This window comes from Triplophysa dalaica, chromosome 15 (genome assembly GCF_015846415.1).
Source record: "Triplophysa dalaica isolate WHDGS20190420 chromosome 15, ASM1584641v1, whole genome shotgun sequence".
Lineage (NCBI taxonomy): Eukaryota > Metazoa > Chordata > Actinopteri > Cypriniformes > Nemacheilidae > Triplophysa > Triplophysa dalaica.
Window position 1 is genome coordinate 256,698 of NC_079556.1, and position 25,021 is coordinate 281,718.

Below are 25,021 nucleotides of genomic sequence, written 5' to 3' on the forward strand. Positions count from 1 at the left end.
AAGATCACAGGCCAGCTGTCAGCTAGACAGAAATAACCGAGACACAATGTTATCAAACTGATCTGTGTCCAATTTTAAGTCAGAAAACCGTGGAAATGTGGAAATATCTTAAGATTGTTGAGGATATTTACTTAAATGTCACTTAACACAAGGTTTTGTCAAAACTTTTAACACATAAACCAACAAACCCAGACATCGACCACAGAACATGACTTCAGCTGATGAATAATACAAGATTTTTGAAACTTACCTGAGCAGTTTTGCCAGGTTCATTCCCAGCTGCCCCAGATACAAATATGATTTAAAGGGCATCATCAGTGATGTGTTACCATGGAGACTACATCTCATGCTTCAGAATGTGGTAACTTTTGGTAAGAAACGTGACATGTAAATGAAGATGATAATAATGTGCTGTGTATATCTGTCCTACTGCACTTGTGTGATCATTGACGCACAGGGTCACATCTCTCTGTAACATTAGAATTAAAACGTGCTGCCACCTTCTGGTCATGAATGTAAGTTTCCAACGTCAACAAAAGTTACATGTCCAGATGGTCAGTGTCTCTTACATTTGTTTCATAAACCAGATGAGATTCTATCTGTGATGCTATCAACTTTTGTATCTATAAACAACCTGCATTTGTTGTAACAGCACACAGCCAGTCATGGATACATTTCACTTTTGGTTGCTGCATTAGATGCATGTCATCAAGAGTTTCATTTGTCTGCTTCCCTCTTAAACAAAGTTCTCTTAGGTTGACTGTCAGGAGCATTAACACAGACCATCTTTACAGACTAATCACACTGTCATCATATTTACATTTATGCATTCGTCAGACGCTTTTATCTAAGGGACTGACATTGCATTATCCCATACATTTGTTTATAAGAATGTGCAGTTTCATGAGATCGAACTCACGACCTTTGCGTTCTAAGCGTCATGCTCGTACCCCTGAGATACAGAAAGCTCAGTGTTATACACATAGTGTACAATTATTATATACAATGTATTAATATAAAAAAATGTCCATTTAATTTGTACAAAATAACATTGTCATGTTTTTAATAGACTAAACAAATAATAAAAGTCGAATTTATCAATATGAAGAGTGTGCATTGTGATATTTGTGTGTACTGAAGAGGTTCATCACACTGACAAAGTCTGTTTTTCTTGTGAAAAACTCACTTTTACAAAAACGCGTGTTTGCGACAGGAAGGGTAAGAAGGGTCTTCAGAAAGAGATTTAAACCAGCGTGTTTTGCGCGAAGGTGCGCGAGCGTTTTCAAAATAATTTCTCTCGCGGGGGGTTGTGGGATTGACGGCGGCGCTTCGCTTGGCGTCGCGATTTACCGCTGCACCAAAACGGACGGTACAGAAACTACAGGTGCGGTGCTGGTGTGACCGGTGAAGCCAATCCAGTTATTTGTAAATGTTGAATTTGACACTCTCTCGTGCTCGAGGTACCGTTATAATAATGAAACCATTTACTTCTACTGACACCTGTAGGGCACCGTTTGTTCACTGGAGGGTGCACACCAACTATTTATTCCTATTTCAATTTCTTCATATTGTAATGGCATCGTGTTTCCTAATCATCATATTTTCTGGACTTCAGCAGAGTAACACAAGAACCCTCTGTCTGCTTGTTTCAATTTTGTTCCTCCTGGAAAGACAAGACTAGGCTGTTTTGTTCTGGCCATGTTTTTAATCTAATTTGAATCAATAGCGAATCGTCCATAAAGAACCAGTGGAACTTTCCTCCAATTGTTGTTTTCTAATTATCAAGCAAGTGTATTGCAGAGCCTGAACTTCTGCTCCTATTAGAGGTTTCATTCATTTGACGTCATGAAGTCATTGAACTTAGAAACATGGACTGTGCAGTTGGCACCATCAGTGTAAAACTCAGGGTTTTCCACACCTAGATGCATTTTTCTCTTTCCTCATTCTTTCTCTAATGCTTAATATACACATGGGCTGATTTTGAGATCACATACATGCTGTGTAATAAAGTTTCTAAAATGCACCCTAACCTTTACTCATATTGTTATGCTGCTAATAGAATTTGTCAAAACGACAATGGTTTTCATTTGTGCCAGTCAAGCAAGTGTATAGATTTACAGTGTGCTGCGGAAGCAGTATGAACTCAAGAGATCTCCAGGCAATTATCTCACTTACAGTATTCACTCGCTCACAGTCACAACATCAGCTTTCATCTTAATGTCATGCTCTTGTTCTTTCGTGATCCACCAGAGAGAGTTTGAACTGTTTCAACAAACTGTATTCCACACAAAAAAAGAAACGTTACATAAAAATCTGATATTCCTTTGCCCAACAGTGTATGGATGATTTAAGCTAAGCAAATAATATACTTCTTTGTACTTTCTTAGAAATGTGCTTGACAATGTTTCTCATCTCGGTTCATTTTATCATGACAGTTTTAATTAGTGATGAGCGTTGAAGCGGCAGTATCTCTGCACAGGGTCTGTTTGAGGATTAGGATTCTCTGCACCCTGAGGGAGGGATGAAAGATGGCCGCTTGTGTTATATCCTGTGGCAGAGACTCTTGTGCTCTGATAATCTAGTTTATTTCCCTTGTGTTGACACTGCAGTCATTATATACGTGGAGCTCACAGAATGGGTTTGCAGAGACACTGGGTCTCATTCACATGCCTACACACAAATTTGTGCGTGAAACCTGCGTACGGAAAAATAATGATTCACAAAAACTTTCGTACAGAAATGTATATTCTAAATATAATAGAAAAGATGAGAACAGTTGAAAGCACACGTACTCAAAAATCACCAGTCTCTTTCTTTCCTTCTCTCTCTCTCCCCCTCTCTCTCTCTCTAAGACAAAAAGCAAGTTTCATCTCAGGATAATAGTTATATATTTTAAATAATATTATATTATAAATAATATATCAAATAATATTCGTTCTGCATTCACATCCATTTTAGTTTTTGCAAAAACCATGACTTCAGATGGGTTTGAATTTAGCCTTTAAAGGAAATGTTGAATTTCCCGTGACAATCCCTTGAGACAACTAAACCCACTTTCCTCGTCGTTTATTTGACATCCACACACCATTTTAATACTAACACACCACCAGCACAGGTATTGCGGAAGTGACGCCACGAGTCCCGGAAGAAGGGGGAATGAAGCGTTCCATGGAGCAAGATGGCAGCAAAATCCGATGGCGTGGGGGTCGTTACCGGTTTCGCCCAGCTGCACAACCTGGACGAAGCGACCGGTGCCGGGGACGAGGACGCTCTGGACAGCGCGGCCATACACATCTGCCACTGCTGCCACACGTCGTCGTGTTACTGGGGCTGCCGGAGCGCGTGTCTGCAGTCTGTTCTCGGGAAGAGTGATGCTGGAGGATGGAGACGGCCGCAGCATCAGCACCAGCCGGAGGAGCGCCTGTGGCTGGACTGTCTGTGGATCATCCTGGCGCTGCTCGTCTTCTTCTGGGATGTCGGGACGGACTTGTGGCTGGCCGTCGACTACTATTCCAAGCGGGACTATCTGTGGTTCGGGCTGACCCTGTTCTTCGTGCTGGTGCCGTCGGTTCTGGTCCAGATTCTGAGTTTCAGGTGGTTTGTTCAGGACTACAGCGGCGGAGGCACGGAGGGGCTCAGCAAAAACGCCGCGGCGGATTTAAGTTCGCGCATCTACAGCAGGGACCGATGGTGTATGATCTCTATTTGGATATGGCAGGCTTGCGTGCACGTTCTTCAGATGGGGCAAGTGTGGAGGTAAGAGACGCCTCGTAAATGCTGATGTCTTACATGAACGTATTAAATCGACTGCTTTTTAGATGCAAATGGTTCTTGGTGGTTTTGGCTGCTCAGCATCCTAATGTCGATGCCCGGGATGCAGGCGCGTGCAAACACATCAGTGTGGAATCCATCATTTCGCTGTTTTTCAAATACACGTGACGTTTCAAAACTGCCCAGAGGAAATGTGCATTACACATCTACGCTTTGACGCAAAGACCGGTCGTCTGTAACGCAGTGGTCAGCGAGAGTGAACGCGACACGCAGTACTCGTTTGTTTTCTTCTATCTATCGGGTTTTCTTGCTCTCTCAGTCTCATGTAAGCATCTGTGTAACGATGCTAAACAGTCCGTTTCAGCAGAATGACACGGTGTGGGTTCGATAGAGCTCGTCACGTGAATGACCTCTGCTGGAGGAAAACAAACCTCTCTCTCTTCGCCATCTGGACCGATGTAGAATCTTTAGCACTGCTTATAAGATGCTCTTAAGAAAATCTTTAGGATGTTGCAATGCAAATATTTTTGTCTTTTTTCGGTTTCAAATGATTTCGATGCTGATGGTTCTGGTGTGAAAGACCTCTCATTAATAAGGGCAGTTAGTTTAGGCTTTCAAAAAATTGTAAACATATGTTGCTGCATTATTTGTTCGGCTGATTTTATGAAATAATTTTATTAACATTCATATTTTTTCAGGGACAAAACATATTTTCCAGGAGCTAATTGTAATGAAAATAAGCTTAAATAAAAGATGCTTTAGTTATTTGTAAAATGTAATTCACATAGTAGCCTAAAGTCACATTTAAGATAATAAGTTAAAAAAAAGAATAGAGAAAATGAAGACTATTTTAGAAGGATTTTTGGTCTTGTGATATTATTTATATTTCATTTGTATGGACATATAATTTTGAGCTTTTTATTCAGATTAACTTCTTGTAATGGAATGGAAAAATATTTTAATCTGTTTATTTTTCTACAGAATCACATTGCATTTTACAGTATTTCTGAATCATAAATCTCAACTGTGTTGCTGTGTTATGTTCAATATTTATGATTATCTCTCTGCAGCACTGTAACCTGTTTACTGAGACCAGTGAGATATATAAGAAGACATGTTGATGGCAGGAAACACAGGAAGTGTCTGCAGGCCAGAATAGGACAATTAGTTGACTGTCACGCCGGTTAAGATGGCGTGTCAAGCACACGGGTGACCAGACGCTGGCAGGCTCCAGCAGAAAATCGGCTTCCCGCTGGCATCACTTACACTCTCAGGATGCACATATGCTGCTCCTGGCACAGATCACACACTGATGAGGGTTGATAGTGTAAGACCCCAGCGTGAGTGAGTCCACCTGTTGTGAAAGGCCTTTTGAATTTAGATGTGCAGATAATGTCCAGTTGGTATTACATGTTGTTTAAGCTCAACATCAAGACAATTTTACAATGAATCTTGCCAAGGAGACGCATTAATGAAACGCTAAACGTGCAATGCATGTGTTCATGCATTTAAATATCCTTATGTTTGGTTTGCGTTCCTAAATATAATATTTATAAAAACACAAAACAATAATATTGTTATGAATTCATGGTTTATAAAGCACACTGGGGACTAGCAGACCTTGTGACACACTGACCTGAATCTTTGCCTGACCCTGAGCCCCAAAGTTCACATCTTAAAGGAAAAGTTCATCTCAAAATCAAAATTGTGTTATTGTTTTTACTCACCCACATGACGTTCAACATGTTTTAAAACCTCCCGCGTCTTCCAAACACAAATAGAGATATTTTAGATTTCCAGGCCTCCTCATAGACATCATGGTTAAAGTTGCTGTCAAGGTCCAGAAAAATAAAGACATGGTTAAATTGGTCCATCCTCTCAAAGTGGCTCGATTTCATTTTTTGAAGCGACGACAATACTAAATGTGTGAAAAACTAACCAAAATAACAACTGTAATGGATATCTTCTCTTTTGTCTTGTCAGTCTGTGGTGCACGTTCCCGAGAGCGCTTTGACGCATGCGCATGATATTCCTCAATACTGAAATCATTCAAAATTTTGCAAAAATCAGTTTATATACAGCGTGCGTCTGCTCGTAAACAGAGTTGTGCTTCCAGGTTGTCAGTTAGAATGCCGGCGTCTGCCGCCACCGAATCCGCATGCGTCGAAGTGCTCTCGTGAACTTGCACCACAGACTGACAAGCCAGAGGAGAAGATATCCATTAAAGTCATTAATTTGGTTTGTTTTCACACATAAAGTATTGTCGTCGCTTCAAAAAAATTAAATTGAGCCACTTTGAGCGGATGGACTAATTTAACCATGTCTTTACTTTTACATTTAGTCATTTAGCAGACGCTTTTATCCAAAGTGACTTACAAAGAGCTAAAGAAGCAATAAGCGATAGTTCATACAGGAGCCATAATACATTAGGTGCCAATAGAAAGTTACTGGTTTCAACAAAAGCTAGACCACTACCTGTTGAGAGAAAGTGTTTTTTTTTTTTTTCATGTGTTTGTCAAGTATTCACAGAAGAGATGGGTTTTAAGTAGTTTTTTAAATGTTGTGAGAGATGTGGTTGAACGGACAGAGTTCCACCAGGAAGGAGTTGTGAATGAGAAATACTTTTCTGGACCTTGACAATAACTTTAACCATGATGTCTATGAGGAGGCCTGGAAATCTAAAATATTTTTTTTTGTGTTCAGAAAATGCATATTGAATGTCATGTGGGTGGGTAAAATATAACACAACTTTGATTTTGAGCTGAACTTTTCTTTTAACCCCGCTACAGAGCTATTCCTGCCTCCACTTAACTGCAGCTGGTGATGAGAGACCCGACTGCCTCTCCACACACTTCACTGCATCACATATCCATCTGTCTCTCAGACTTAACATTTCGATTTTTATAGTTCAATTCATCTACCCACTCATGCCACCTTGGATGGTGCCGAATGTTCGGTGCTTCACGCTGGCTCATTTTGCCTGAGCTCATTTTACAGGAATATGACCAACCACTGAGAAAATTGGCTGTTTTGGCTCTAGCAGTTGTAAAAAAGTTGTAGCCGTGTCATTATATATGAATGTTTGATCCCATGACATTTGTAAATGGATTTTCTGAAGGAGGGTGGCTGGTTTTGCATTCTATTCTGTCCGACACAGCGACACTGGCTCAAATGTGTGAGTCTTGTGTTATAGAAGCCTGTATGCAGTTTCTTGGAGATTTCGATGACAGTTTGAGATGTTGCTTAGGTGTAATTTAAACACAGACCGTTGTGAGATTACCGGGTCTCTTTGTGAGAAGCAGGAGATGTTCCATTTTCTCTCCACTTAAACTATTTGCTTTCTAGGCGAATCAAGACATCAGAGATCTCTTTTAAAAACCTTTTAGTAATGTCTTAAAGTGCACCCAAAAGTGAAAATTCAGTCATCTTTTATTCATGCTCTAGTCTTGTCATATCAAACCTGTACGACTTTCTTTCTTCCACAGAACATATTTTTGGAGGAATGTTGGGAACCGAAAGGCGTCGGCACCCGTTCACTTCTATTGTACGCACACAAAACCAATGCAAGTGAATGTGTGCCGGTCAACAACATTCTTTAAAATATCCTCTTTTTTGATCTGCGAAAGAAAAAAAATGAATACAGGTTTGCAATGATAAGTGGGGTACGAACATTTTGACAGAATTTTCATTGTTGGGTGAACTATCATTTTAAGTTACGGTATGCTTACAGAACAATTGTAATTTCATAATTTCACCCCTCTAGTATACTGCTATTTAAATATCTTTATTTAACCGTTTTCGTGAAGGCAGGATGAAACAGACACAGCACAGACATTTATGTTAAAGCCTTGATCAATTATGGATTGCTGACACTGAAAAGTGTTGAGATTGTGAAAGGTAAAAGAAGTCTAAAGCTTGTGATGTGAACGTATCGTCTCACTCCTCTATGAAAGAAAACCAGATAGTTCACAGGTTCTCGGTGGCTTGTTTCTCTCTGAGTCATGATAAACATGCTAGAAATAGCAGATCACTGAACTTGTCTTGTAGAGGTCAAATAGAGGAGAGACCTGTTATCTGAAATTCAACATGAATCACTACTGCACCTGATATTTGTGACAACAAATGAAAGTATGGGAACAAAAGATTCATTCTATCTGAAAGCCAATGCTCACCCAGACCTGCCTGAAACTTTTTTTGCGAAGCAGACAATCTTTCTTAAAAGTTTACATCCTTAAATTCATCTCTCTCAAAATCTGCCACAGTTGTAAACAGTTTATTAAATCAGGTTTTGTAAAAACAATACATCTAGTTGTGCGTGCAGCCCATTCTCTATTTGGACATAATTGCTTTTTCATTTTTCACTTAGTCTCAGTCATTCGGTCTGTTGGGCACCAGTGTCAAACTGGTTCTTGTTTCATTTCAATTAACGCACGGCTCTGAAACTGCTCAGATTGAGGCGGAATGAAAAGAAATTGTCATCAGTTTTATCAAAGACTTCTCTGTATCTCACATGGAGAACGTTCCTGAACGTTTTCCCACTGCTGCCATTGTCTGTTTCAATATGCTCTCTCCCAGATATGAAACAGAGGAAATCCTTTTATTTCCCAAAAGTGTTCCCTAAGAAGGATTAATCAGGAGAACTCCCGAAGCCCTAGCAGGATATAAGTCCCGTGACATCACATGGTTGTTTTGACTGTCAAATCAGCAGAATTCTGTAGATTTATTATATCTATACATTTAATTTGTCTTTATATGTTTAATCATGCATTTGGCAATATTGTGAGAACATGCAATCATGTCAATAAAGTATCATGAAATTGCAATTTATTTATCTGTGTTCAAAGCAGCCACACAGATTTTACACATAAAGCAAACTAATCACATGACTCACTTTTTTCTAACCGACTGAGACTGATGCTGGGAATTCTCTCCGTCAGTATTTCTGTCTTGCTCTGTGTAGCTGTGGCCACAGTGATCAGTTTCTTTGGTCCAAAACTATTGAAACTCATAAATACAGAAGCATTTAATTGTGTCATGACGCGAGAAGGATAAATATCTATGTAAAAGCTTTCAATGTAAATTTGGTTATCTGGCCTTTTGCTGTTAGATCAGTATTGATGAACATCGCTTGAGTGACATAAAACTCCACATTGCAGTAATTCCAGACCGGATCGATATCTATGGCACAGCTGTGCAAGTACCCATTCAGTTTAGGAGTGAAGAACTACATTGAGTGAATGAAAGCCATTGAAGAGCGCCGCTGTGAGATGATGTGAATGCTTAATTTTTGTGTATACTGTATATATATACAGCTGTAGAAAAAAAATCATGTCATCATAATTTCTAGATGTATTGTGCTCATTTCATTACAGTGTCTGTTGAATTTCAACAAAATCAAACCTCAGGAGTGTCAAAGTCATACAACAGCAATATGAAACACTGAAGAATGACAAGACACATGAAAACTTTGAGAAAAATCCAGGTTATCACATAAAATAAAAAATTGAACGTTTTTTTAAAAACATGTAGAAAAATTTGTGTTGTATTGCTGAATAGTGATTCTGAACTTGTTTTTTGCAGTATTTAAATACAGAGCATCTTTTCTGTTACTTTCACCTATTTCTCCAGTTTTATTTACTGCACATAAATGCAAAAAGAAACAATCTTTGTATTAGAAATTTGGGAGAAACATTGTTAGTAGTTCACAAAAATGATAATTTTACCCAAACACATACCTAAAAATAGTCTTTTTGATAATTTGATATGGTCACTTACATTGTTTCTGTGGCTGTATATACAGGCACATACATATATATAATAGACATACATACAATATATATATATTGTATATTTAAAGTAAAATGTCAAATTAAGTTATATGATGTCAACACCTTGCTAACTTATGTAGTTTCGTTCCACTTGTTTAAATATTGTATAATATATATATATAGGTGTTCCTAATCATTTGAACTTATTGAATTGAATGAACAATTGAATATCCATAAGATTTTCAGACTAACATCTGAAACACGCAGCACACTGCATCATATTCATCAGGTTACACATGAATGTGTTACTGTCTTTATTATTTCTGAACAGGTACATCCGCACCATGTATCTGGGCATTCAGAGTCGACGGCGGAAGGAACACAGGCGACGCTTTTACTGGGCGATGATGTATGAGTATGCAGACGTCAACATGCTCCGCCTGCTGGAGACGTTTTTGGAGAGTGCCCCCCAACTGGTGCTTCAGCTCTGCATAATGATCCAGAAGAACCGAGCTGAGACGCTGCAGTGTGAGTAAAACGGTATAACACTAAACCCACAAACGTTTCTCTCGGGTAATGCTTGATGACTCAATGGGAAATATTTCACTGCAAATTGAATGTGTTTGCTGTCCATTTCAAGACATGTCGGTGTCGATGTGTGTCGTCTCGCAGGCGTCTCCTCGGTGGCCTCGCTGCTCTCCTTGGCCTGGGTCCTCGCCTCATACCACAAGCTCCTGCGGGATTCTCGAGACGACAAAAAGAGCATGAGCTACCGAGGCGCTCTGATCCACATTGTCTGGAGGCTTTTCACCATCTCGTCGCGCGTGCTCTCCTTCGCCCTCTTCGCTTCCGTCTTTCACATCTACTTCGGCATCTTCGTGGTGGTGCACTGGTGCGCCATGGCCTTCTGGATCGTGCACGGTGGCACGGATTTCTGCATGTCCAAATGGGAAGAGGTGCTCTTTAACATGGTGGTGGGCATCGTCTACATCTTCTGCTGGTTCAACGTGAAGGAGGGCCGAACCAGGTACCGCATGGTGATCTACTACTTTGTGGTGCTCGTGGAAAACACGGTGCTGACTTTCCTGTGGTACGCGTACAGAGACCCGGTAGCCACCGATTCCTACGCAGTGCCGGTGCTCTGCGGAGTCTACCTAACCTTCGCCTCAGGGGTGGCGCTCATGGGCATCTACTACGGGTTCCTCCATCCCATGGGACCCAAAATAAGGCTGCTAGCTGGTTCCTGCTGCGCTGAGCTTCTCTGGGGACTTCCTTTCCCCCCAGAGGCCGAGCCCATGGCACCCGCTCCCCAGACGTCGCAGCCCGCCCCCACACGGGCTTCCACAGGGGCTTTCGTCCCACAGGACGATGACGATGCGGCAGACACCTGTCTACCGGTGTTTCAGGTGCGCGAGCCCGCGCCGGCCTCGGGCCGGTACAGGCTGGACGGACCGCTCATCAAGATCGACATGCCCAGGAAACGTTACCCAGCCTGGGATGCCCACTTTGTGGACAGGCGCTTGAGAAGGACGATAAACATACTCCAGTTTATGACCCCCACGGCCGTCGGGATCCGTTACAGGGACGGACCGCTGCTGTACGAGCTGTTACAATACGAGTCGTCCCTGTGACAGCCAGCGTTCTCTTTCATTTCTCATCCCTGTTTTTCATTTCAGCCATTCAGAAGTATTCATGTTTCTCCAAATGCATGTCATTTTGCTTTCTGGGAAAAAACTAAATAGCGTAATTCTGCGTAACAAGTGTTAGCATGGAGCAAGCGACAAGTGTATATATTTGATATGTACATACAGTCTGTATTTATGACAGTATCTGTTTAGGAACATGTTCCCGTCCAGAGGATTTGTACGTGTCTTGGTGTTTACAGCAAGCTAAAACCATTACATTGGAGAAATGGAGATGGGTTGAACACATCAGCACAACCTTGTGTCTTTAACACATTTTTCTTTGTACATCTGATATTTCAGATCTTAACTTTACACCGTTGTCTCCAGGACTCAGTTTTTTTTTTACTTATTGTCAACACCGCTGAGCTGCAGGCAATAACTACATCCCATGTCTGCATGGTAAAGGGATGACATAGTTGTTGGGTTATAAAGGGAACACCTCTTGTGACTTGGTATAGGGCATCAAACCTTTTACACAGAATGACAAAAGTTGAGTCTGTAGTTTAGTGGGAGTAAAGAGGATTAAAAGCACAACGAATAGGGAATGACTTTGAAGTGACCCCCAATGTTTGGATTGCTAAAGTGCCCAATTCAGATTTTCTTCCGTGATGTGGTTTTGTTTTCCTCTTTTCTGATGTCAACCCGAATGCAGAAAATATTCTTCCCTGATATTTTTCTATATTATTTTATGTATGTGGCCTCATTTATTGAAGGGATAGTTCACGCTGTCTTCGTTTATTCGCCCTTGTGTCATTCGGAACCTGTATGTGACTCTTTGTTCAGTGGAAGAATACAGAAGATATTTTGAGAAATGTGTCAGTGGTTTGGTGTCCTTACTATGGAAGTCAATGGGCATTAATGTTGTTTGGTTATCGACATTCTTCAAAATATATTCTTTCGTGTTCTACAGAAAAAAGAAAGTCATACAGGTTTGAATGATCAGAACTTTTATTTTTGGGTGAACTAACCCTGTAACAATCAATATTATTTTATTTGTAATATTTACGTAGGGTTGTCAAACAATTAATTGCGATTACTGGCATTCAGAATAAAAGTTTGTGTTAACATAATATATGTTTGTGTACTGTGCATATTAATTTTCTATTTATAAAAACATAGGCTACACAAAAATGCAAATATTAAAGAAAAATATTAAACTTTATAAACATGTATGTACATAAATATACATACATGCACATATTGAATTATTTAAATTATTGGTAAATATAAATTTTCAATTAAAAAAATGTCAACATTTTTGTACATGTGTGTGTACGTGTTTATAAAAACAATATAAATATGCACAGACATATAATATGTAAGCACACACTTTTATTCTGGATGGGTTAATGGCGATGAATCATTTGACAACCCTTTAGTTTATTTTCAGACCCAGGCCTTTCAGAAACAAGCACAGCCAAACCCCGCACAAGGTGACGTTCATGAACGCTCTTCTCCATTTTTCCAACTTTTTCAAGCATTTACACTGTATAAAGTGATATCATCATCATCATCATCTCGTGTCTGCATCTTCATCGAATATTCCAAGTAATAAACTCCTGAGGTGCAGAAATACAACCGAAGTTCTGCAATGAACCCCGGCACTCATATTTTTCCTAAGTGAAATTATTCAATTGTCAGTTTTTATTTTATTCAAAGGTGCAACAAGCTATTGTCAGTGGAGGTTATGTTGACCTGAGCGCATGAACACAACAGTCTCACCACAGGAGGACTTTGCAGCCGGACGCACAGGGCTCATACTAACAACAAAGCCAAATCCCGCCTCTCTCTGCTATTGGTGCGATCAGCTGCCTGTCAAGGCCGTCTTCTTTGCTTATTGGTGCTTATAGGAAAACCTTTTATTTTCTACACATGCTGTTTGTTGATTTATTTTGGTGCTACATTTTTAAGCCTTTGTTGATCTTGTTATGAAGTGTGGTGTTTGGTGAGAACTTTACTTATTTACAACATTTGTGGTCTTATTTTAAATATTATTCAGAGCATTTTTAATGTTTGCCTAAATCTTTCATCAAAGTGTAATATTCCACTCCTTCACTCTATGGCCAAGTGAACTTTATACATAGAGAGACGGTTTTCAGTTTTAAACACTCGTCTCCAGCGATCAGATCTGGCTGTGTGTATGTATCTCTTATCTATTTCATCATAGAAACGTACAGCATCGGTGTTGGTGTTTTCATCGTCCATTAAACATGTGAGAAGGTTCTTGCCAGGTTTGGAAAATAGCTCTAGAATTATAGTCATTGATTTTTTTCTGTCTGTATATAAGTTTTCATAAAGTTGCGTCCGTCTGGATCTCTGCTGGCCCTTTCTCATAATAATCGTCAGTCTTTCTGAGATTTTAAAGTCCCTGTGAAGCGGAAGTTGTGACAGTTTTAACTTCCGTATTTTGATGCATTTCCGAGTGAAATGGCTTTCGTCTTTCTCTGCGATTTGTTTGGATAAATAAAATCAGTCGTTGCATTTTGAAATGGAACTTACAGCAGACTGAAAGTTAAAGGGGAGGAGTTAACAGATGCTCCGCCCAAGCCGTCCAACATATGTCATTTCAGATGGAAAGTCATAACAGGAAGGAAGTGTTTTTTAGATGTTAACTGAAGATTATGAGGGCACAAGAATTTAAAAAGAGAATGAGCAGCATTGATACACTATTTATTAAGCATAAAAGCTGTAGTATTTCTTGGAAAAAAAAGGCATTTAGTTTTTATTTCACTGGGACCTTTAACACACTTGGTGTGATTCCTCTACATGATTTGATTTGTTTCAGCTCATCGCAGTGTTCTGGTCCACTGTTGTTTGCTGGAGAAACCTTCATCTCTTCATGTTATTACGTTCAGCTTTGCCAAATCGTGTTTTGATTTCTTTCTTATTTGCCATCTTGCGCATGAACATCTCTGATGTAGATGTTCTCCTGCCTCCAGGTGCTAATACACTGTGATTCATTTTTCTACGACCGTATTTTTCTGCGTATTAAGCTCGGATGGTCATAATACATCCAGTATGTTTAGATTTTTCAACCTCAAAAATGTCGAAATAAATGTTGTGAAATATAAAAACCTCCAATGTTATTTTTAAACCAATGTAGTTTTTAATGATGCATTCGAAGCCTTTTGGTCAAATAATATGTATTATTTCTATTGCATGTTTTTTGTTTGTATTCAGGCAGTTTTTCTCTGACAGACTTGAATATCGCAAACTGGAATATCCGCTGTTGTTAGAAAAGTCAAAGGCTTCCTTGATATGCACATAAAATTGACTAGACTAGAATATCGACGTGTTCAGTTCACGTGCACATCTTCATTGAATTTTAACGTTTTACATGAAAACATACGTATCTGGGATTTTCAATAGTCACGTTAAGACATCATGAAGGATTCTTGAAGGTATCCGCTATGATGTCAACACCACGGTGTCTTTTGTTTGCCATTGTTTTTCCTTCACACCCGTGGTTTATTTGACCCTGTGGTGCCTTATCACGTCGGTGCTTTTGAACCGCCCAAGGCTACCAGTTCAGCAAACAACAATGCCAGTTTTTATATTGTTTTCTTTCAAATGTGCCAATGCAGTAAGTGGAACCGTAAGTACAGCAAAAACGCATGGCAGACTGATGACGTAAACATTCCAGCGTTTGATTGGCTGCGGTTCTGGGGGGGCGTGGCTGCATTGCATTCACAGACGGGGTGAAGCCATGCCAGACATCGGCCTTATTGTATTGCGGGAAGCAAATCTTAGGGCTAAAAGAGTTTATTTGTCTATTTGATGTCCAGCACAGCTTCACCGTTGCCAAGATCAATGTCTTTAAGGTGCTAAAACGGAACCATGTTTTGTAGAAATGTATAGATGTTCTTGTAAAGCCTTACCCTGATCACTGTATCAGACCGTTCATCCCAAAAAAATTATACAGACTTGTACATACTGTATGATAGAAATATATTCTCCTGATGTACAGAAACAGAATATTTTTTTTAGGTTTTTCTTTGGAGGGGCGTTTTATGTGATATGAAAAAAGACATTACAAATGTATAGAAAGTTGCAGGTAGCCCTCTTATACTTTTTCATAGGAGTCAAACGTTTTCTTTTCTTTTTCAATAAAAACTCTCCTTAGCACTGAAATATCGGAGGACGAGATCATTTATCCTCCAAAAAGTGTCATCATCTCAAGTGACAGCGTTTTGTATTTAAATGTTTTTATTTATTTATATAATGTATATATTCTTTGTAATATGAGAGCATTCATGTGTTTATTAATTCAAAGGCAAAATTGTACATGTAAATAGGTTCACGTTGCGTGGTTTTAATGAAGAACATGTTACGAACGACAAGTATTCAAGGATAAATTCATTTGTTGATTCCAGACTATGCAATAACAAAATACTCAAATAATCTATCTCACCCATCTCTGGTGGTTTGATGCTGTCACGCCGTGTAAAACCAACACTGTTCCGATATCATACAAACTGTCTGTGGAGGTTTACTACTTGTTGTATTATGGGATGGTTTGAGTTTGCTGCGGCGATGCAGATGTTTGGTTTTAGTTCATTCAATTTGTTTTATGTCGGTTAAAAAAATTTGCCATCCAATTGACAGAACAACTCTAAATTCAGTGTTATAAAGACCTCAGCTATCGCACCTGATGGGCTGGGCAAACCAATGGTGTTTCAGAAATACACTTTAAAATGAGACGTGTAGTACAGGGACACAACATTGTTAAACACAAGAACATAATCTTTGGTATCCAAACAGTACAAATTGTTTTTTTCTTTTGAGTGATTTTTAAGATGCTTTTAGAACCATCGCTGGCATAGAGGACAGATAATGGCACATTACCAAATATTATTACACTCAAATGTAAAGATATATATATATATATAAGAATGGCTTAGCGTGACTTACAAGACAAAAAAAGATCTTGAGAAATACACCGCACAAGGTCAAATGCATGTTAAAGAGCATTATAGATTGTAATTCCTATAGGGCAGCATTCAGATTTTGGACATATTTTGTTTATAGTCGTTTGCCCTCTATGATGATATGATACAAAAGTGAAAATCTGATATTTTAGTGCATGATGATGTACAGTTATAGTGTGATTTCACGATAGCATGAAAGTTGAATAAAGAGGCAGTTGTATTTTTAATATTTCAAAAACGCTGAGCGAAGCTGTTCTGTTTGGATATTGAAGTGTTTACCTCTTGAAAGGCCTCAAACAGTTATCCAGGTACTTATGGTGAAACGTTGATTATTTTCACGATTTCAGGCTGTGAAATCTCAACAGGCATTACGTTCTTCATGCGAACACGTCCATTCAAGCAGGGCTCTGAATTGTCTAAGGTCAAAGTGTGGTGTGTAGACCGTTCTCTGTTATACGTGTTTGAGAAATCTAGATTTTCTGAACTTTATGCATCCTTGTGGAATGTGAAACTGAATGTTTTGTGTGTTTGTGTAACAGTACTGATAACGGAGCACATCTGAACTCCATACTGAAAAATCAAACATCACATTTGTTTGTTTGTTAAGGTTCCAGGAATTGTCTGAAGTTGAAATGTCTAGGATCAGTAGGAACCTAGACATGCACATTATGTTAAAGCTGTTTTAGATCTGGAATCAGACATTAATGAAGCCAGTTATATTTGGTAAACTGTGATTTTTCACACATCAAATTTCAGTTTTTCACCATCAAATCCGGACATGAGGACTTTGAGGACAAGAGTTTTATTTTTGTGATGCCAAATGTAACTTTGCTATAGACTTGCTATAAACTATCTGATGGGGATGCTGTAGAGGGTAAGCCTAAGTAAAATGTAAAAAAAAAAGTGGGAAAAGCAGAATGTTTCATTTTACAATAACTGGTTATTATATTTTACCCATCAATGTGTTGCTTAGGATTTTATCTTACTTGAAAGTGAGCATTAGAGTTAATATTCTAAAGTTTGTGCTTGAACAGTTTTGTAGTTTGTTTTTAGAGAAAGATATTTTATACATGTTAAACTGATTATAGTTTTTTTTTCATTGGATCTATGGATTGTATTAATGTTATCCAGTTCGTTTGAATGTTAAAACAGATTAATGAAAACAAGGTATACGTTTATTTTTGGAAATTCTATGTGTCGTGTTGTCCAAACCTGTATGGAAAATGAAAATGTGTGTTATGCTCTAGATATCTGACTGTTTCAATTTGGCTGTATCTTTGATATGAACAGTTGTCTGTGTTTTATATTGAAAGAAATAGAGGATGAGATATAAGGGAAGAGCATAATAATATTAGAACAACAAACTGTGTCTGTGTTACTTTGCATGGGTGTATCATAGTTGATGCTTTGAACAGCATTAAGGTATATTCACTTTATTTCTTTTGTTTATTTATGTGTTTTGGAAATGAGATGCTGCTGTGGTTGTTTTCTCTGTCGTCTCATGTGATTTCATAAGGATGCTCGTCAATAATCACCAGCAAAAAGTCTTAATTCCTTTTATTTACTATGTGAAATATGAGGCAGGTCTAATGATCTAATTATTGAAATTTAGTCAAAATACTGTTCATGACATCAAACCAGTCATGAACTTTATGGAGTCATTAATTTTTTTTATTTTTTAGTTATGACTATGTATGGCTCCGTCTGAACCCGTAACTCTATTTTACTAGACAAACATCACCCGGCAGATCAGGGTAATAGCAGCAATTATTTTGGAACTCATTTATTATTTGTGATTCTCATGGTTAAACAATGCTTGCATTGCATGGTTGCATTTCCCATTTTCGTCTGTTTATGATTTAGGGATTGTGCCAGATGTTCACATTTTGTTTTCCATATTAGATACGCAACATGCTGAGTTAAAATCCTCTTTTTTTCTGTACAGCATTTATGCAACATCTAAGGTTTTGTTAATGGAAATGATAAAAAGCGTATATGTATTGGACAGATTAACACGATACAGATGTACACAAACACGTAAATGCTTAAATTTTGTATCTTTGTCATTTTAATACAATAAAATGTAACTGAAATAAAACGGTTTTATTTTTAGAAGTCTGAGACTTGTGAGTTATGTAGATGGTGCTATACTTTCCAAAACATGGCTTGCTTTATTTTAATTCACATTCTTCATTGATTCAAACCTTTTATCAAAATAAAAGTCTTGTATTCTGCAGACTGTACACGAGTTTCCTTTACAGAACAGTAAACCATTAGCGGAATTTTGATATAACATCCATTTTTGTTTATTCTTAATGTCTACGGTTCAATTTTGGCAAGTAAACAAATGGACATATACACCAACAGTGCTAAAAAAGATCCCAAATAATTTATTTTCCTGGGCAAGTCACAGGATAAATTGTGTCAGCGAAGGATTATGTTTTGTCAAACCAAAAACCTAAAAATATTCTCACATTTAGTTTAGAGTAGTTTAGAGAATTGCCTCTGTTCACGACAGCCTTTAGCTGACTGTGCCTTTAAGTCTTCACATTTGATTGAAGGCTGTTCAATACTTATTCAGTTTGGTTGAAAGTTTGGACAGAACTTCTCATCCAAAGTTACAGCATGTGGACTTTTCGGCCACTTGTGGCTCCTTATCAACGGTTGCCCCAACGGTTAACCCATGCCAGTCATCTCGGGTGGCTATTGTGCCTTTCTGGAAAAGGTCATATATGCCTCTGGACAGGGTCTCGAATGCTTCACTTACATTAAGATTTTCCTTCGTAGACACTTCAAGATATGTGATCATGTTGAGTTTTTTAGCCAGAGCCTCTCCTTCGCTCTTCCTGACCTGGCGTCCTACGGCCAGATCACTTTTATGACCCACCAGCAAAAAGAACATGGGGTTCGGTTTCACGTAGTCCAGGACCTCCTGGTGCCAACTGCCTATGCGATCGAATGTCTGTCGCTGTGAGACGTCAAACATCAGAATGCAACCCACAGAGTTCCTCATGTAAGACTTGCAGATGGACCTGCAGCCGAAGATATAGTTACAGTCATGTTTTTGAATGCTTCACACTTATTTGCTTGCTTAGTTTTGTTTGACAGAGACAATGCCAACTCTAAAGACAACGATGTTTGGAAGATGATTTTGTTTGAAATACTACCAAATGTAAAAGAGTAATGAAATAAAACATTTTTAACAAAAAAATTGTATTAAGAAATATTTAATAGCCCATGAAAAATTCACACTGTAATATAATAGTTGAAAAAAACCTTATTGCCATTACATTTTTATTGAAAATATATTTAAGTTGAATTTACTTTAAAGTTTAAGACAACCGGGTTTTTTTAAGGTTGAACCAATATAAAACAACAAATATTTTTTTTCAGTTCATGAAACAAAAAAATGTGTAGGAAAATATACTGTACAAAAATGTTCAGTCTATTATTTTGTCTAAAATAAACTAAAAAGAAGTGTATTTACGACTTTGAAATCCACAAATTAAATATGAAGATACAAACACGCAAAGTACATTAATTTATTCTCCAGATATAAATGAACGATAAAACCTTGTGACAACTAGCCCCGGTGGTTTTTAGGCTTATACAGCAATCTATTCATTGTAGCATCTAAAATCTTCACTTCTGAGTTGCGTAATTAAAATCACACATCCCAGGACAACATTTGCTGGCTTTGCTATATGAAAACTCACCTGAATCTCTCCTGACCTGCGGTATCCCACAACAACAGCTTGATGACAACATCAGGGTCATGGTGCATATTATAAACCTTGAAATCAATTCCGAGCGGAGACTGTCGGGAATCATCGAACGTTCCTTCAGTAAAGCGATGCAGAAAAGACGATTTACCCACTGCCGAGTCTCCCAGAATAACTATCCCGAATCTAAAGTTCCAGGGCACTTCCATGGTAACGTCAGTCTGCCATCAATATTACAATAAACATCTCTACGTTCACACACAGAACACAAGTCTCACACTCACTGTGAGTGTATTAACATCTAAACACCTTCCTCTCCAGTGACTGAACAAACTGGTTAAAAACAAGAGCAGGTTCACAAAGAAATGTTGCATACACACCCATATAACAATTACTGTTGTGAGTTTGTGTCACAAGTCTTTCATTGTTGTGTCATGACACACAGACCTGCTCACACACTTGACGTTTGATGGATCAGACAGGATGAATTTTTACATAATATTATAAAACATTACAAACTAAACTGTTGACTTAAAGGTGACATTAAATCTCATTTAGCTAAATATCAATAATGAGTTTTGATATAAACACGTGATTGGCCTGTTGTTATATACACAAACTCAATTTTATGATTCTTTTAAGAGCATAAGAGGGGTGCTCAAAACAAAAATGTTGAGTGCATTTTATTTATTAATATAAACTTTTAATGAAATTGTTAAAAAGTATTTGTGACTGCGTTTGATCTATAAAATCAAATGATTAGAATAAAAAACATTATTCTTCTGTAGAAAAAACCTGTTGCTTAGTCTTCTTAAAAATACAACATATAGCAAACATGTTACAAACATTTAAACTAAAAACCTTTGTATATACACTTCTGTAGATTGTGTTCGGCTAAATGCACATCTGTACATATTTTTCTTAAACCTTGTTTTGTCGTCTTGTTGTAAAAAATGTTTTTTGAATTTCTACACAGAAATTGTGATGGATTTATTGTTAACTATGAGAACCAATAGAGCACCATTAAATCTTACTGGAATAAGACATCTCCAAAATGAAATTTGTGATGATTTTAATGGAAAAATGCGGATGGTTCATAATCTTTTTTGCAATGTTAACCATCTGAATTTCATTCTGCAACGTCTCGGATGGACATTTTTTATAAAAAAGAGTTTCATGCCCATCCCGTGTGTCTTCTCTCAAGCGCACAGTGTGGTGTCTGCGTGACTCTCTGATCAGTATCTCTGTACTAGAAGCTTCATTCAGCAGATCTGTTGTGGGATCTTCACACTTCAGGAAATGTTGCTGTTCCAAAGCGTTGGAAGTGTTAAAAGGGAAATAACAAAATCATGGCAAAGACATTACATTAAGATTTCATGTAACATGTTGATTCTATTTTCTTCGTAGTTTCCTGGTCTCACTTTGAGAAATTCATTCCATAGAAAGAGTGTTATTGAAATCGTTCATCAAAATGGAATAACTCGCTCAACCTGTGTAACGCCTTTCCGTTACAGCTGAAGCCACCAAGCCGTCTTGTCATAGTGCCACCTGCCACAAAGACACTTTTTACCATCCATCAATTACAGAAAAATGAACCCAAGACCCTGCCTTGTTCTTTTTAAATGCTACATATCCTGTTAACTCTAAAATACGTCACAGTACACGAGTACAATGAGTTGTGATCTTCATCTCATGGGAAGATAAATCCCAGATTGAATATAAAACATGCAGTATAAACACACACGGTTGCTAACACAGAGAGAAACGTCGAGAATGAATGTTCATCTTTGTTACTCCGATGACCTTGAGTGGCGTGGAGAGGCCTAATCCAGGAGACACAGGGACGTCACACAAACCCGACATATCATCTCGCGCCTCAAGCTCGAACGTGACATCGTTCAACATAATGCAATGCTGGTTGCATGTCTGCACGATTCTCAGATTGTTGATGTTGCTGCGCAGTCGCATTAGATGAAGCGCCAGCTGCTGGTCCTGCAAACGCATCTCTGCCTGCGAGAGAAGAAACCGAGAGACCAAAGAAGGTCATTTATACCTAATCTTAAAGTTGTCTTAAAGGGACAGTACACCATTTCTAAATGTTACAAATTAAGAGTCAGAACTAGAAAGAAAAAAAAACTCACCAGCTCTTTTCTGAGCCACTCCAGCGCTTGATCTATACTTTTAAATCCCATCATGCCCCCTGCGGGCTGTCTAACTTCATTAAACACACCAGAGTTCATTGACGGTTTTAAGCATCTTAAAGGATGTGAGCGTGCGTGTTTCTCTGCTTCACTGGATGAGCTGTTGTGGCTGGTGGTCAGCATGGCCTCCAGCTGGGCTCTCCAGTCAAGATGAGATGACTTTTCGGTCTCAAGTTTGAGCTTCTCGGTCAACGACTTCAGACTGGAGAGGTGATCGTCCTTAAATGCTGCAATGCATTCTGGGTTTTCCAAGGTGTTGGCTGCCAGTGGCTCCATTGAGGAGTCGAAGAAAAACTTTCAGACGTTGAATGAAACATCAGATTACCAATTTTTTCTATGTAGCGCCATCTGTAACAGAAATAAAAATATCACATCAATCACTGAGCTTTAATGTACTTAACCTGACTCAAAGTCACTTTATTCTCGAATGAGAATCACTTATCTTTGTTCGTAATATACACAGATAAAACAAAGAAATCAAATGGGATAAAATTGAAGATTGAGTAAGATGGAGAAAAACAAAAGAAATCATTGAAATGACACAAGATAATGTATGTGTGAATCATGTTTGGTATATGATTTCACAAAAACTGAATATTGAGCCACATTTATTATAACTATAAAATCAGGATCTTTTCTCTTGGGTGTTTTCATAAGTCCCGCCTCTGAACACACGTGATTGGCTGAAATGCTGATGTTTCAGGCTGGTCGGGCTTGTCTGGATGATCAAGTAAACAACAGAGGAATGTTTTGAAAGCACAACTGTCACATTGTTTACACTTCTGGTTTATTTGAGAAAGAACCTAAAATTACAGATGTCTTTGCTTAGTAAACATTAGAGAAAGTATTTTATATCACAAAGGATTTCAGGATTCCTTGACCTGTCAAAATCTATTAAATATCATGTTTAGTAACTTTGAAATCTACAAATACTAAACATTTATTATTTAAATAATAAGAAATCATTGTGATATTGGTCAGCATCTGGACTGAGAAACTAGGACACGGCAGCTGGCGGCTAAAACAGGAACCCTTTGAGACCAGTACAGATCTCAGCAACATCATCACCGGAGGAAACACACCCATGAAATCCTCATGATGTTCTTAAGGTTGTGTGCTCACTTTCCATGAGGATGTGTTCATTTTTTGAGGGAATAATGCCTGGATGAACTAAGCTGTGGGCAATATTATGGAGGAAACTACCCACTGGGTATTATTTGGCATCACTGTGCAGACAGCTGCCTTTATTCCAAAACAGCCACATTTAAATGTGAGAAAATCTCATCAACATGTTTGATGCATATTTTTCTTTTTACAATGTTACATAACCTATACAGCGCTCATTAAATGTTGAACTTAATATAGTATTACAATATATTCTTTGACTATATCTGTATAATCTGGTAAAGAGACAAACGATTGCATCAAAATGTGCATGTATTGTGGAGAACACTGATGTGTAAAATGCGTTTGGGATTCTTCTGACGGCTCTCAGATTATTAAAAGCATGTAAAGACGGTCATGCATTCAAACGCTGAGAAACTGGAGGAGAATAAAATGAGTCATCATGACCTGCTGCAGATCACATGTGTGATAACAATATACACTAACCCAATGTCTGGAGCTGTGTCTTATCAGTAAATAACTCACTGATGAATATTTAAAAATTTTACTTATTATATGAAACAATATTGCCATTGCTTAACATCACTAACAGCAGTATGCTATAGTATTATTGTATTATTATTATAGTATTATTATTATCTATTTAATTATTGTTTATTTTGTCCTAATATAATGTTTTTTTGCAGGCTAATAAAAAATGTATCGACTGTGCACAGTATACTTCTATCCAGCAGAAAGGGAAAGTAAGCTTGTCTACGTAAACATTTAAAATCATGAAGCACTGTGTTATCTTCTGATGGGACTCTTTTATTGAGACTGACGCAGTAGCTTTATATTAAATTTATAGACAGTATAGAATAACCTATCAAATATCATTACACGAGACACAGATCACTTGATCTTAACCAAACCAAGCAAAAATAAACTTTTATGTGTAGTTTAATATTAATCGTTAATTAATGACAATATTGAGGTTAAAGAAAAAACCTTATTCTAAAAGATGAACTCTATTATGACTCAGATTTATATTGTTCATTTATTCTGATGAAATGCCGACCTGAACCAAGACGCCTTCAGACACGGACACTCAAACCCCGATGTGAGCGCGTCTTCAGCGTCGCGCACTCAAAGCCTATGATTGGTCGACGGGTCGATGATGTCACTGCCTTCTTCCGCTCTGAAAGACGCATCACGCTACGAATGTTTCTCGTGGAGGGCAGAAGTCGAGTTGGATGAAGTTGCCCGTCTATTCAAATTCATTGTCATGTCACTAATAAACGTCTATCGTCGGTATTCTATCTTCACCTTTGCGATTATTTTTCTCTAACTTATGCTGCGAGGCTTTGTCGGTTACGGCTACATCCACTGGGCATGCGCATTTAAATACCAAATAACTTTTGTCAAGTTGACAACAGTTACTTACTATTTATGTGTTATTGTATGGTTAGGGCAGCTGTAGGCGTTGGCTATTGTAGTTCATTGTAAATCTATGGCGAGATCTTGCATCACTTCCGGCCGTATATGTATCCCTTCTAGCCACAACGGCTCTGTATCCAGCTGGGAAATGTGCGCGTTCTTCCCACAGTCGAGACACTGGCGACACCTGCTGGTAAAAACATTGAAAAGCAACTAGACCACAAATTAATTCCCTTTAATCTTGGTCCTTTCTGTTGTAGTTTTAGTTTTAATTCAGGCGATTAAATAAAAGGATTCTTTCACGTTTTAACAATGCAAACATGTCTGTCATTAACGTCGTCTTTAAAAGCAGCCAAAGTTAAAGGGCCATCATTTAGGAGAATGTTGGATGTATTTTAAATCTAA

General features: G+C 38.2%; 3 protein-coding genes across 4 annotated transcripts; 1 reads left to right on the plus strand and 2 right to left on the minus strand.

Annotated features, from left to right (window-relative positions):
- Nucleotides 1-3,065: 3,065 nt before the first annotated feature.
- xkr6a (XK, Kell blood group complex subunit-related family, member 6a) lies at nt 3,066-18,065 on the plus strand. The gene is made up of 3 exons (XM_056768590.1): nt 3,066-3,756; nt 9,871-10,067; nt 10,212-18,065. Exons 1-3 carry the CDS (start codon nt 3,179-3,181, stop codon nt 11,168-11,170), a joined length of 1,734 nt encoding a protein of 577 aa, XP_056624568.1. The 5' UTR covers nt 3,066-3,178; the 3' UTR covers nt 11,171-18,065.
- Nucleotides 18,066-18,519: 454 nt separating this feature from the next.
- On the minus strand, nt 18,520-20,197 carry LOC130437288 (ras-related protein Rab-39A). Its single transcript, XM_056768591.1, has 2 exons — nt 19,869-20,197; nt 18,520-19,184 (listed from the first exon to the last, which is right to left on the minus strand). The coding sequence occupies exons 1-2, from the start codon at nt 20,081-20,083 to the stop codon at nt 18,761-18,763; spliced, it is 639 nt and encodes a 212-aa protein (XP_056624569.1). The 5' UTR covers nt 20,084-20,197; the 3' UTR covers nt 18,520-18,760.
- Nucleotides 20,198-20,616: 419 nt separating this feature from the next.
- Nucleotides 20,617-24,759, minus strand: fam167aa (family with sequence similarity 167 member Aa). 2 transcript variants are annotated; one of them, XM_056768277.1, is made up of 3 exons: nt 24,624-24,759; nt 22,016-22,423; nt 20,617-21,884 (listed from the first exon to the last, which is right to left on the minus strand). In XM_056768277.1, the coding sequence occupies exons 2-3, from the start codon at nt 22,349-22,351 to the stop codon at nt 21,624-21,626; spliced, it is 597 nt and encodes a 198-aa protein (XP_056624255.1). In that variant the 5' UTR covers nt 22,352-22,423; nt 24,624-24,759; the 3' UTR covers nt 20,617-21,623. The 2 variants fall into 2 exon arrangements, with proteins under 2 accessions (XP_056624255.1, XP_056624253.1); XM_056768275.1 differs by lacking the exon at nt 24,624-24,759 and adding an exon at nt 24,258-24,393.
- Between the last annotated feature and the right edge of the window lie 262 nt (nt 24,760-25,021).

Coding starts and splice junctions, on each gene's coding strand:
- xkr6a (XM_056768590.1), top strand. CDS start 3,179: ATGGCAGCAAAATCCGATGGCGTGGGGGTCGTTACCGGTTTCGCCCAG. Junction 3,757..9,870: donor CAGATGGGGCAAGTGTGGAG/GTAAGAGACGCC, acceptor ATTTCTGAACAG/GTACATCCGCACCATGTATC. Junction 10,068..10,211: donor CCGAGCTGAGACGCTGCAGT/GTGAGTAAAACG, acceptor GTCGTCTCGCAG/GCGTCTCCTCGGTGGCCTCG.
- LOC130437288 (XM_056768591.1), bottom strand. CDS start 20,083: ATGGAAGTGCCCTGGAACTTTAGATTCGGGATAGTTATTCTGGGAGAC. Junction 19,185..19,868: donor GCAGGTCAGGAGAGATTCAG/GTGAGTTTTCAT, acceptor CTTCGGCTGCAG/GTCCATCTGCAAGTCTTACA.
- fam167aa (XM_056768277.1), bottom strand. CDS start 22,351: ATGGAGCCACTGGCAGCCAACACCTTGGAAAACCCAGAATGCATTGCA. Junction 21,885..22,015: donor AGTGGCTCAGAAAAGAGCTG/GTGAGTTTTTTT, acceptor CTTCTCTCGCAG/GCAGAGATGCGTTTGCAGGA.